Raw genomic sequence first — 13102 nt, 5'->3', positions numbered from 1 at the left:
AAAAGGTTGGTCACACCTGGTCTAAAACAGTCCATTCCCTTCCTGATTCTTAAACAAAACTGTTGCAGCTTTTTGAAGAAGTAACCAAGAGGATTAAGAAGGGCAGGGCAGTGGATGTTGTCAATATAGACTTTAGAACAGCCTTTGACAATATCCTGCATAGAAAGTAAGTCAAGAAAGATACTTTGTATCATTTTACTATTATGCTATTTTAGGGTACTTAATTGCTAGTGTTCTATTAGGCTGGGTGGGATCCAACCCAGGTTACTGAGGGAAGTGGGGGTGGAGTTTAAGAAGCACTTACATAACTACCCAATCATGTCCAGATGCCATGGTATGGAAATTTGCATTTTGTTCAAAAATGAAATGAAAAGGAAAGCAGGTATCCAAAGACCACTTAGTTTAACATTGGTGGTGGAAAACCTTCAGCAACACATTAATGGACCCTCAAAGTCAGCGTTTATAAAGGAGAGCCAGTGTGGATCTGCTCAAAGCAAATGGTGTTTGAATAACCTTAAGGAATTTCTCAGGAGGTGACAGAGATGATTAATGAAGTAAATGCTGTTTCCAAAAGAACAAATAGAAACCAATTGGACAAAAGCTGTATAGATTTCTTTTTAAGAAATTGGCTTTAAGACTGAAAGCAGAGGCATGGCAAACTGCTGTTTTCAGACCAGGGGACGTTAGGCAGCGTTTTTCCCCTCAACCTAGTCATTCACTCCAATAACCAGTATTTATAAGCTGAAGGTTCTGAATTATTGATTCACTAGCTCCAAACTTTTCTGGCTAAGGTCTTGAAAATGTGATTCACCTTTGTCTGAGCAACCACATTAAACCCTTCCAGTACTTCTTCATCCATTGCTCATCACCATGCTTTGCCCTTGTTTGGTTCTATTCACTTCCCAGCCTCTGTCGCTATCTCCACCCTTCCTTCCCCCATCTGACTCCATCACCCTTTCTCACCTGGTCGCACCTATTGCCAACTCTTGCCGTACACTTTACCCTCTTCGTATCTCCCTTCTACTCTTTCAGTCCTTATGAAGGGTCTCAACCCCAAACACTGACTGTCTGTTTCCCCCTAAAGGCGCTGCCTGGCCTGTGGAGTTCATCCAGCTGCTTGATTTTTGCATTATTACAGACACTGCCAGCACACAAGTTCCTTTACCATCATGTCTGGAGATTTCTCCAAGGCCCTGGTTATTCGTATCTATGCATTGACAGGTTAGAAGAAACAACAACATCAGTACCCGCCATAAACTCAGCCCAGTTATCATTGATTCCAATACCCATACAGTGGAAGACCAAAGAAAAGTTTAGTGTCCTCTTCAACCTGTAAGTACACCCTGATCTTCATCAAAACCATATATTGGTAACCTCAATTATATTTTTCATAATTATAAGTAAAGAGCAAGGGAGTTAAAAATGACTGTGGGAGTCAGACATACATAATGAAGGTTACAATCAGCCAGTTCTACAAAGGGTTTCACACTTGAAACATTGGCTCTGGTTCCCTCACCGCAGATGTTATATGATATGCTATTGGTTTCTAGCATTTTCTGTTCGTATTTCAGATTTCCAGCATCTGCAGTGTTCTGATTTTCAAAGCTTAAAACTGATCAGCCTCAGTTTTGTTAAATAGCAAAGCAGACTCAAAAGCTGAATGGCTGACTCCTGCTGATAATTCATGTCTTTGTAGCTTTGTAAAGTCACTCAGGTAAGCTTTCAATGGAGTTTGTAGTTAGATCGTCCCTGCAAATTAATTAATACACATGATCTTTTAAAACACAGTAAAAAGTGCCAATAAAGAATGAAAATCCTGAGCAGAGTCTGAAAGAAGTTAACAAAGAATGAAGAGACACAAGAATCAAATGAGTGCAAGAAGACAACTACATATATAGTTTGTAGGCCAGGTAGAGGACAAGAGAGGGAAAATAAACACTACACAGCAATGTAGAGCAACTGACCACCTTGGTAATCTCAATCTCTCAACAGGTAGTAGAAGTTAATACGTAGTTGTATTTTGTGTGCACAAAAGCATAACTATATAAGAACTGTTTCCTCACATCCAGCTGGTGAAATGTTCCTCATTGCTGATTAAATGGTTTTACAATCGGTTTATTCTCCTGTACCCTATGCTCTGCTTGAAGGCATATGTGACCCCTTTCTTGCATTTTGAGAACAGACTGCTAAGTGTTGTCTCTGTTATTTAACACATTAATTCAACACTGTGCAAGAAACTAGGAAGAATTTAGGGAAGAGAGGTAAGGGAAGAGATGAAATCTTAGAGTACAGGGCTTTAATGGGTTTATCAAACTGCTGAGGTAGAATGGTTGCAGATTGGGGGGGAGGAAATAGGGAAGATGAAAGCTGCAGGGGGTTAGTAGAGGCAAAAAAACAATATCCCTGACTCAGAAGAACATGTGAGTGAAGAGCAAGAGTTGACAACTTGACTCCCCAAGCCTACGCCACTATTCAGTAAGACCATGGCTGTTCTCATGGTAATTTCCACTCCACATTCCTGCCTCCTCCCAATGACCTTTCACTTTCTTGCTTAACAAGAATCTATCTCTCCCTCAGCCTTATTATTCAAAGACTTTTATTCCAGCATTCTTTAAGTATGAGAGTTCCAAAGACTCACAAAGGAAAAAAGTTCATTGGTCATAAAAAGGCAGATATTTTAAACCATATTCCCTAGTTCTAGATTCTCCTACAATAACAAATATCCTCTCCACATTCAAGCTGTCAAAACCTATCATGGTTCAATCACATCACCTCTCACTTTTCTAAACAGCAGAAGGCAGGAACTTAGTCTGTCAAACTTTTCTTCATTAGCTATCCCATCAATTCAGATTTCAGTCTAGTGAACTGCTCCCAATGCATTAAAATAAAATAAAAACACCAAAACTGTACCAATACTCCGCAAGTGGATTTGTCAGTGCCCTGGCCAACTCCTTACAAACTCCACACATCTGTTATTCAATTCTCCAGCAACAAGCAATAACATTATGTTAGCTTTCCTAATTACTTGAACAATAGTCTTCTGTGAAACATGCTGTTGGATGCCTAGGTTCCTCTATACTATGGAGTTCTGAGATCTTCCACCATTTAGATACGCTATCTAAGATAGGAAAGGAGGATTAGGGACAGATTTAAGAGTGCTCCATTCATATTTCAGGAGATTAACAATTATCTCTGGGGCCAGTTTGCATCTTATTTCCATCAATTAATCTGGCTTCTTACCACTTCCAGTCCAAGTACTGTCCCACGCAGAGAGCCATACCTCAACAGTCTCAATCCACCAGCATTGGTGGCCACATTCCCACCAATGTGGCAGCTACCTTTTGATCCCAAGTCAAGGGGCATCATAAAATCTTGTTCCTCAAGATAGTTGTTCAAATTTTCCAAAATGCAGCCTGCCTGGCAGATCAGAACTCCTGAAAAAACAGATTAACATCAAGAGTAAAATGTACCTTAATTATAATGACCCTCCACCTTCAGTGAGCCAGAAATATAGTGAGTACCATCTATAAAGCACTCTGGTAACTCACCCTTGCTCTGACAATTCCCAAACACCAAACTCTGCCACGGAGGAGAACAAGGGGAGCAGGTATGTGGGAATGCCAACACCTACAAATTCCCCACCAAACCATGCAACACCCTAACCCTAGATCACATTCCTTTACAATTTTTGCATCTACAGACTGTCCCGAGGTAATGAATGGATTCCACTTTTACAAATGTCCATAGCCCATTCTCTATAAAGTGAAACATACACAAAAGTCATTCTATATAGTGACCACACCTCCACAGTATTATAAAGAATGGCAGCAAAGGTACATAATATTGATGAGAAGGAACCATTTCTAGGTGGAAAGAGAGTAAACTAGTTCTGCTGTTGTAGTAATGAATGTGTTTGTATGTTGCACAGGACAATTTAATATATTATGGGAGTTCCACTGTACATTGGAACCCCCTGCCATGCAACACTGTGCAACTACCTTCAACACGTGAAATGAAATAACTTAACAAGGCAGCTCAATACTTACTATCTTCTCGAACAAGAATAGGCGAGCAATAAATGCCTGTAATCCTTTATACTTTATTTTCTTTCTGTACTGAAAAGACATGATCTACTGAACATCTTCCACTGCTCCTACTTACAGTTCAGTGTTTACATTCCCTTCTGTTTATTCTTTTTCCCTCTCCAACTGCCTTCATTATGCATCAACAATTGATCGCTACAGCAACCCTGGCCTCACTCCATCAGAAATATTCCCTTTGTCCTATCCATTTTTGACCTTCCCTCTTCACATATTGTGTTCTCTCTTCTACTGTCCTGATGAAGATTCTTCAATCCTAAAATGTTAACTCTGGTTCTTCCTCTCTGCAGATGTTGCCTGACCTACCGAGTTTCCAGCAGTTACTGTTCTTACTATAAAAGTCAGGAGTCTGTTAATGATCCTTGCTCTTATTGGATTTGTAACCAACTGTTTCCTTCCGTGCTGAAAATATTTTTCTGTACCGGGGTTACAGTTTACAGACAATAGGTACACTTTGGTATTACTCCAGAGTAACCATTTAGCACAAGAGCCAGGACCCAACCAACAGTAACTCACTAAAGTAACCAACAGTAAGTGTGACACACTTACTGGAGTCCTCAGTGATGTTCAATATTCCAAGATGTTTCAGAGAAGTATTATTAAGCAAAATATAGCTGTGAATCCCATATGAAATGGAAAGTTTGTTGTGTTAAATTTCTCTACAAATGTTTCCTCAGCTGCTGAGAATTTAGTAAGGAAGATATTAGCAGATGTCTAACAGGTTAACTAATGAGCAAAGTTCGAAGGAGGAAAATGACATGGAGTAATTTAGGAGGGAATTCAAGAACACTGGAGGGTGAAGCTGATAGAGCTGTCGTGTCAATGATGGAGTGACCTGGGTTCAGTTCAAACCTCAGGTGCTGACTATGTGGAGTCTGCTCATTCTCCATGTGAGTTTTATCCAGTTGCTCCAGTTTCTGCACACACCTGCATTTAGACGAGTTCATTCACTGTTCTAATTGTCCAGAATGGTAAGATTTGGGAAGTTGAATGTGGGAGAATGAAAAACAGGATTACTGTAGGATTGGTGTAAATGGGTGGTTGATGGTTGCCTCACTTGTTGGTTTTCCATTCTAAGAAACTCTGTGACTTCTGCAACTTCATATTCAATTATTTATGACAATTAGCACTCCGTTAAGACTGATATAGTTCATTAGTGCCGAGTCTTGTGAGTGATCCCATTTCCGTTCACGTTACTTGCAGTGAAGCGGTCTTCAGGTTATAAATCATCTGAAGACCGCTTCAGTGTAAGTAATGTGAACGGAAATGGGATCACTCACAAGACTCAGCACTAATGAACTATATCAGTCTTAACGGAGTCAGTGCTACGGTGATGGAAGATTGTTGTTGTGATGTCAGTGCATTTACAATTGTGAGTAAAGAAAGTTGCTCTCACCAGAGTTGGTGTTGAAACTGATGATGTTATTCATTTGAGCTGTTGAGACAATGATCTCATCAAACACTGGCACACTCCCCCCTACTAATCCTGTGTTGCCACCTTGAGGGTTCACAGCCAGGTTCTGCTGGTTACAGTATCTGAAGAAGACAAACAGCCTGTTGTCAGTGCCACCATGCAACCTAATCCAGTCCTAATTACACTGAGAGCATTGGTGCCTCATTAACCATGCATCAGAACCAACACACCATCGTTATAATTCTGTTACTCAAACTGTGAGCACATAGTGCAATTAGGGATAAACTCATTGCCACCATCTCAGGCATTGGTACCCATCAGATACCGGGAGGGCACAGTGGTGCTGCTGCCTCACAGTGCCAGAGTCCCAAGTTCAATCCTGGCACTGGGGGCTGTCTGTGTGGGGTTTGCACATTCTCTCTGTGGGTTTCCTCTGGATGCTCCAGCTTCCAACCACATTCCAAAGATGCACCAGTTGCAAGGTGTGTCAGCGAGTCAAAGGGATAAGAATGTGAGAGCAGCAAATTAATATAAATACAGTAAAATAGCTGGGTGATAGCATTGTCTTGGTGGCCTGAATCTGTGCTATATGATTCTATGGCTAACAGTAGAGGTCATATGATGACCACTTGCTTGCTGCAGATGTTCCACCTGTGAGTGTCATTGTCACCCTCACCCTGAATGTTGGTGGTAATCACCTTCCAATTCACTGGGAGGATAACCAAAAATGTGACTGACTCTCTCCTAGGTCAAAATCCACACACTGAAGCTCTAGTTACACCCAGGTGGCTCTGTTGAGCTTACTAACAGCCTGACCTGCTTGTATGCCCAACATCTTGCTCTGAAATGGACACCCTATTCTAAGTGCTGTCTCATCTCTTCGGGAACCTCCTGTTCATATGTGGAAGAGTCATCCTCGGTACTAGGGACGGCCTAAGAAACAGAAGGCTCCAATCATGGATGTCAATCTAACCCCAGATTCAGGTGCCACTCATAATGGTAATGTCACTCATTAATAAGTTTTGCCAACAACAAATCCTAAATGTTGATCCCAATTATGGCAAGTTTTAGAGTCAATCATAAACCATCATTAGTAATCATAAACATAGCCAATCAAACTGCAGTTAGTGGTAATCACGCTGTGGATAACCAGGCTGCCCATGTTGGTACCAATACCTTTGTAAATGGAAGTGCCTTATTACTGTGAATGTCCTTGCCACACAGAATTGGCCAACATTGCTTTAAGGTCACAGCCTGTGCCTCTCCCACTGCAAACGTGGAATATTCCTTTTCTCAGATTCTGGACATTAATTACCATAAACAAAAAGCAAAAAAAGCAATGGGAGATAGAAAATGCATGCCAAAAGGCCAATGTTAGAATAGTCAAGGGGGGGATTTCAATATGTAGGAAGATTGGGAAAATCATGTTGGTGCTGGATCCCAAGGGAAGGAAGTTCTAGAATGCCTACAAGAATGCTATTTAGAGCAGCTCGAGGTTGAGCCCACTGAGGAAGTAGAGAGCCTACAGAAGGACTTGGACAGATTAAAATGGGCAAAGTGGCAAATAGAATACAGTGTTGAGAAGTGTATGGTCACGCACTTTGGTAGAATGAATAAAAACACAGACTGTTTTCTAAATGGAGAGAAAATTCAACCATCTGAAGCACAAAGGGACTTGAGAGTATTAGAGCAGGATTCATTAAAGATTCATTTGCAGGTTCAGTCAGTAGTGAGGAAGACAAACACGATGTTAGCATTCATTTCAAGAGGATTAGAATATAAAGGCAAGGATGTAATGTAAAGGCTTTATAAAGCACTGGTGAGGCCTCACTTGGAGTATTGTGAGCAGTTTTGGGCCCCATATCTCAGAAAGGACATGCTAACATTGGACAGGGTTCAAAGGAGGTTCACAAAAATAATTTCAGGATTGAAAGAGTTGTCATATGAAGTGTGTTTGATGACTCTGGGCCTGTACTCACTGGAATTCAGAAGAATGAAGGGTGGCCTCATTGAAACCTATCAAATGTTGAAGTCTTGGATAGAGCGTATGTGGAGACAATGTTCCTACGGTAGGAGTCTAGGACCAGAGGACACAGCCTCAGAATAGAGGAACGTACTTTTAGAATGGAATAAGGAGGAATTTCTTTAGTCAGATAGTGGTGAATCTGTGGAATTCTTTGCCACAGGCGGCTGTAGAGGCCAAGTCGCTGGGTATTTAAGGCAGAGGTTGATAGATTCTTTGGTCAGGGCGTGAAGGGATAAGGAGAGAAGGCAGGAGATTGGGGCTGAGAGGAATAATGGATCAGCCATGACGAAATGGCGGAGCAGACTTGATTGGCCAAATGGGCTAATTCTGTCCCTATATCTTATGGACTTATATCTGCAGACTACTAAAAAACATAAGGTATGATATATTAAAACAAATATACTGAATTTTCTTAATCTTAACTTTGAACATCCTCACAAAACTGATTTTACATCTAAATGTGACCATTTTAAATTAATTTAATGTACATTATTTTAGTACAGCTATTTTTGTAAAAGATGCCATAAAAAATGCTCATTCAAATTTGAATTTGAAAGTTTTGGAAGACTGAAAGTTGATAGATTTTAGTGATTGAAAATCTTTAATAAAGAAAACTATACAAGATTAGAAAAACATCCATAAACTGAACAAAAACTAAAACAAAAAGTCATACTCTAAAAGTGTAACAGTAAAACAAAGCCTAATGGTGTTGTACCTGAGGATCTGGGAAACTTCTTCAGTTGTCTGAGGCCTCAATAATACTTGGCTCTGACCTGCAGTTTTAAAAATTTACAGTAATTCAGTGGTGATTAATTAATAATAATTAGAATAAATCAAATCACAATAATCAATATTCACAATCAGCATTTTTTCAGTAACCCGTGCATTAAAAACAGCCGACTGGTGGCGTAGTAACATCCACATCAGACTTTCCAAGGCAAGTGGTCCCAGGTTCGAATCCAGCGGCTCCTTGCACGCTTTCTATCCATGCTGGGTAGAGCTAGCAACTTGGTCTCATAAAAAGACAAAAACTCTAAAGAAACAGCAAGGTTGCTGCCCAAAGCACCACAGGGCACAGAAAGAAACAAGAAGTGCATCATAAAATATTACAACTGAAGTCACACAATCTGAGATGCTGTCAATCTAAAACAAAACTGTGGAAAATACTCAGCACATCAAGCTGCATCTGTGGGAAGATGTATAGGGTTATCAGTTCAGATCAAAGATGAAGATTCTTTCAGATAAAACATTGATTCTGTTTCTGTTTCCACAAATGCAGCCTGACCTACTGAGTTTTTCCAGCACCTTGTACATAAGCAGTATCAAAAGGAAGAGGAGTCCATTTCAGCTTATGTGGCTGAATTGAAGAAGTTGTCTGAGCATTGTCAGTTTAGTAATGTTCTTAATGATCCACCGAGAGATCAATTAGTTTTTGGATTCTTGCTTCAGTTGACGGACTGCTACCCTGACATTCTCCTGTAAAATATCTTGATACAATTTTGAATTCATTGTTTCTTCAACGATGTATGGTTTAAGAACAGGAGGGCCAGCATTGTGGGGCTGTGATTGGCTGAGACAACTATAACTTGATTGGAGATCGAACCACTATTTACATGCCACATCCCTTCCAATAGTCAACTGAAAGTGAATTCAGAAAGGTAGTGAATGATACCACAGCAGTGTTCACAGATGGCATTGGAAAACTCAAACACATCAAGGGTAAAATAATGTTAAATGAAATTGCCATAGCCAAGTTTTACAAAGCCCATCCAGTTCCTTACACCATCTGTGATAAAGTAGTCAGTGAGCTAGAACTCATGGTTGCTGAAGGAATTCTTTCCAAGGGTGAGTGGAGCCCATGAGCAATGCCAGTAGTCCCCGTACCAAAGAAGAATGGGACTTTCCGGATCTGTGGTGACTATAAGATCACCATCAACCTCGTACAGAAAGTAGATCAATACACTCTGCCCAAGACAGAGGATATCTTTGCAAATCTGAGGGGAAACACTTCAGCAAAATGGACTTAGCTGAGACCTACCTGCAGACGGAGATGGAAGAAAAGTCCAAAGTGTTTCTCACCATAAACACTCCATAGAAGGTGTTTCATTAACAGCAGCAGCATAAACGCAGAGACAAGCTTTGCTTCTTGCATGACACCACTACAAGGTCAAATTCAAGATGACAACTAATCATGGAAATTCTGATGAGTTCTGCCTTTTACACTTGGAAAAGGAAATATCTGAAAAACTTTCAAAGAAAGATATTCCTCTTGTCGTATTCTCCCTAATGCAAATTGAAAGTCTCTCTACGGCAGAGATAATCCAAAGGGTCTACATACTCACCCAAAATGGCTGAAATGGGCAGGGGAAAATTTCAGTTTCCCCAATCTTACCAGTGGTGGGATGAACTTGGTCTTGACAGAGGTCACTTTGTCTGGGGATTCCGAATTGTTGTTCCATCCAAGCCAAGAGCTAAAGTTTTGGAGGAGCTACATACTAGTCATCTAGGCGTGGTCAAAATGAAAGTGTTGGCTCAAAGCTTAGTCTGGTGGCCTAGGATCGAGCAGCTTGCCATGCACTGTTCAGGATACCGACACGTCCAGAACAAAGGTGTCCAGAGCTTCCTGCAGTCCCAGAGACAACTCTTACAACCACCGCAGAGGAGGCCACAGAACCTGAGATGATTTCACAGCCACAAGTCTTACCTCCCCCCTCCCCATCAAAAGACATTATCCCACAAGGGTAAGAAATTCTCCAGAGCATTTAAATCTTTAGGCCTAACAGGACAATTTAGAATTTAATACAATGTAGATGTCTGTATTATAGTATTTGTACTATCTAGTATACTGAGTATATAGTTGAGATGCATTCTATATTGAGTTGGAGTTTATAGCTAAGCAGATAGAGTGTTGTGAATTAATATTTGAGTAATATTGTAAACATATTGTTTAATTAAGCATTCTTTGTTTACATAATCACTCTGGGTTATATGTAAAAGTACGTGAATGGCGCATGTCATTATGCCACCTGTCATGTGTGCATGCCTCACTAAAGTAAACATGATGCGTACACTATCCCGAGCTCCCGTGGTTTTTCTTTAGATTGGTTTTAGGAGTTACAAAACACAACATCTTGTCTTTTTTATGCTCTAAGGCTTCACTATAGCTTTCTGCACCACTTTCTTCAAGGTGCATGAGAAGAACCCAGGATAATTCCCTGTGTTTTAATGGAGAAATGCTATCTGTGACCACAAATTTTTAAAAAGTCACAGTAGGATAAATTAGCAGATTTTTTTTGTAATTAAGATATCTCACAAAGGAACTTCTACTTAAAGTGTTAGCTGTTTCTCTTCTAACAGATGTGACATGACCAACTGACTGTTGCCAGCTGGTTTTGTTTTAAATTAAAAGATCATCCCATATACACTTTCGCAAAACAAAGGCAATCCCACCTCGTACTATCCGTTGCCAGTCTACATTGCTCGCTTCCAATACATCAGGATCGGTCACCACACGGCCTGGCAGTAGACGTTCCAAGAACAGCAAGTCTTCTTTCGTGACAGTAGCAAATGATGAACGCTGCACATCATACTGCGTACTTGTGAATTCCACCTCTCGGTTTCCGCAAATAGCCGCCAAGTGAAGCTTCCTCCGCCTTGGTTGCAGTAGGTCATTGCACTTGGAGAGCATGGGTGGCAAGGTCCGCTGCAATTGTCTGTGCATCAATGTGGACCCCAGCACTTTTCTGCCCGGAAAAAGCAGGCTCCATTTGAATAGAGATCTGCGGTGATGCATTTTACAGTAGAGTGGGACTTCTCGGCAGCCAGTGGGAACCTAAGGGCAAATTAGGGGAAGAATCCTTCAAAACCAAGGATTAATAATCGACAGAATCCTACCAAGAGAGTGGCGGGTTGGGAATAGAAGTAAGGGCCCGGCAAAGTGGAGGATTGCCAGTCATGGAAGTGGGGGGAGAATCGGCGTCGCAAGGAGCGGATAGAAGGACAGCCACGATCCCCAGGGCGTGATGCAAGCCGGAGATCCCAGTGGAGGGACCGATATGTTATCGTAATAACAGGCTATGGGATCCCGGGCGGGGTGGGCTGTCCTGGGGGGAGCAGCTCCTAGGGTCCGGCGTAGGAGAGGAGAACGTGTCCGGGTGGTGCGGGATGACAGCACACGGCCCTGCGGGTCAGGCTCGGCCTCCCTGGCTCTCCCAGACCGAGGGCCGGGTTCGGCAGGTCGGGGACCCATCCTAACGATGGGACGGAGACAGCCGTGGTGATGGCAGGGCTGCGGCCGCCCCAGGGAAGGTCAGCCCGCAGACTCGAGGGGGGACCGGGATCACCCGGAGATCCGGTGTGGAAAGGCGATCGAGCGCGGGGGGGACCGGGATCACCCGGAGATCCGGTGTGGAAAGGCGATCGAGCGCGGGAGGGACCGGGATCACCCGGAGATCCGGTGTGGAAAGGCGATCGAGCGCGGGGGGGAACCGGGATCACCCGGAGATCCGGTGTGGAAAGGCGATCCTGCGCGGGGGGGACCGGGATCACCCGGAGATCCGGTGTGGAAAGGCGATCGAGCGCGGGGGGGACCGGGATCACCCGGAGATCCGGTGTGGAAAGGCGATCGAGCGCGGGGGGGACCGGGATCACCCGGAGATCCGGTGTGGAAAGGCGATCGAGCGCGGGGGGACCGGGATCACCCGGAGGTCCGGTGTGGAAAGGCGATCGAGCGCGGGGGGAACCGGGATCACCCGGAGATCCGGTGTGGAAAGGCGATCGAGCGCGGGGGGAACCGGGATCACCCGGAGATCCGGTGTGGAAAGGCGATCGAGCGCGGGGGGGACCAGATCCGGTGTGGAAAGGCGATCCTGCGCGGGGGGGGACCGGGATCACCCGGAGATCCGGTGTGGAAAGGCGATCGAGCGCGGGGGGGGACCGGGATCACCCGGAGATCCGGTGTGGAAAGGCGATCGAGCACGGGGGGGACCGGGATCACCCGGAGATCCGGTGTGGAAAGGCGATCCTGCGCGGGGGGAACCGGATCCGGTGTGGAAAGGCGATCGAGCGCGGGGGGAACCGGGATCACCCGGAGATCCAGTGTGGAAAGGCGATCCTGTGCGGGGGGAACCGGATCCGGTGTGGAAAGGCGATCCTGCGCGGGGGGGGGGACCGGGATCACCCGGAGATCCGGTGTGGAAAGGCGATCGAGCGCGGGGGGGGGGACCGGGATCACCCGGAGATCCGGTGTGGAAAGGCGATCGAGCGCGGGGGGGACCGGGATCACCCGGAGATCCGGTGTGGAAAGGCGATCGAGCGCGGGGGGAACCGGGATCACCCGGAGATCCGGTGTGGAAAGGCGATCGAGCACGGGGGGGACCGGGATCACCCGGAGATCCAGTGTGGAAAGGCGATCCTGCGCGGGGGGAACCGGATCCGGTGTGGAAAGGCGATCGAGCGCGGGGGGAACCGGGATCACCCGGAGATCCGGTGTGGAAAGGCGATCCTGCGCGGGGGGAACCGGATCCGGTGTGGAAAGGCGATCCTGCGCGGGGGGGGACCGGG

General features: G+C 44.3%; 1 protein-coding gene across 3 annotated transcripts in view; it reads right to left on the bottom strand.

Moving 5' to 3' along the window:
- d2hgdh (D-2-hydroxyglutarate dehydrogenase) overlaps positions 1 to 13102 on the bottom strand; it is a 36806-nt gene that overhangs the window by 19803 nt on the left and 3901 nt on the right. For 2 of the 3 annotated variants that reach the window (XM_072255816.1, XM_072255815.1), the window contains exons 2-5: positions 10991 to 11372; positions 8256 to 8313; positions 5497 to 5636; positions 3241 to 3434 (exon numbers count right to left, since the gene is read on the bottom strand). In XM_072255816.1, the coding sequence (XP_072111917.1) occupies positions 3241 to 3434; positions 5497 to 5636; positions 8256 to 8313; positions 10991 to 11333 (735 nt within the window). In that variant the 5' untranslated portion in view covers positions 11334 to 11372. Of the gene's footprint in view, positions 1 to 3240; positions 3435 to 5496; positions 5637 to 8255; positions 8314 to 10990; positions 11373 to 13102 lie in introns of those variants that run through there. The other variant, XM_072255817.1, reaches the window with a different exon arrangement.

This window comes from Mobula birostris, chromosome 4 (assembly GCF_030028105.1).
Source record: "Mobula birostris isolate sMobBir1 chromosome 4, sMobBir1.hap1, whole genome shotgun sequence".
Taxonomy (NCBI): domain Eukaryota; kingdom Metazoa; phylum Chordata; class Chondrichthyes; order Myliobatiformes; family Myliobatidae; genus Mobula; species Mobula birostris.
The sequence above is the reverse complement of the archived record's forward strand: the minus strand, read 5'-3'. Positions and strand labels throughout refer to the sequence as shown.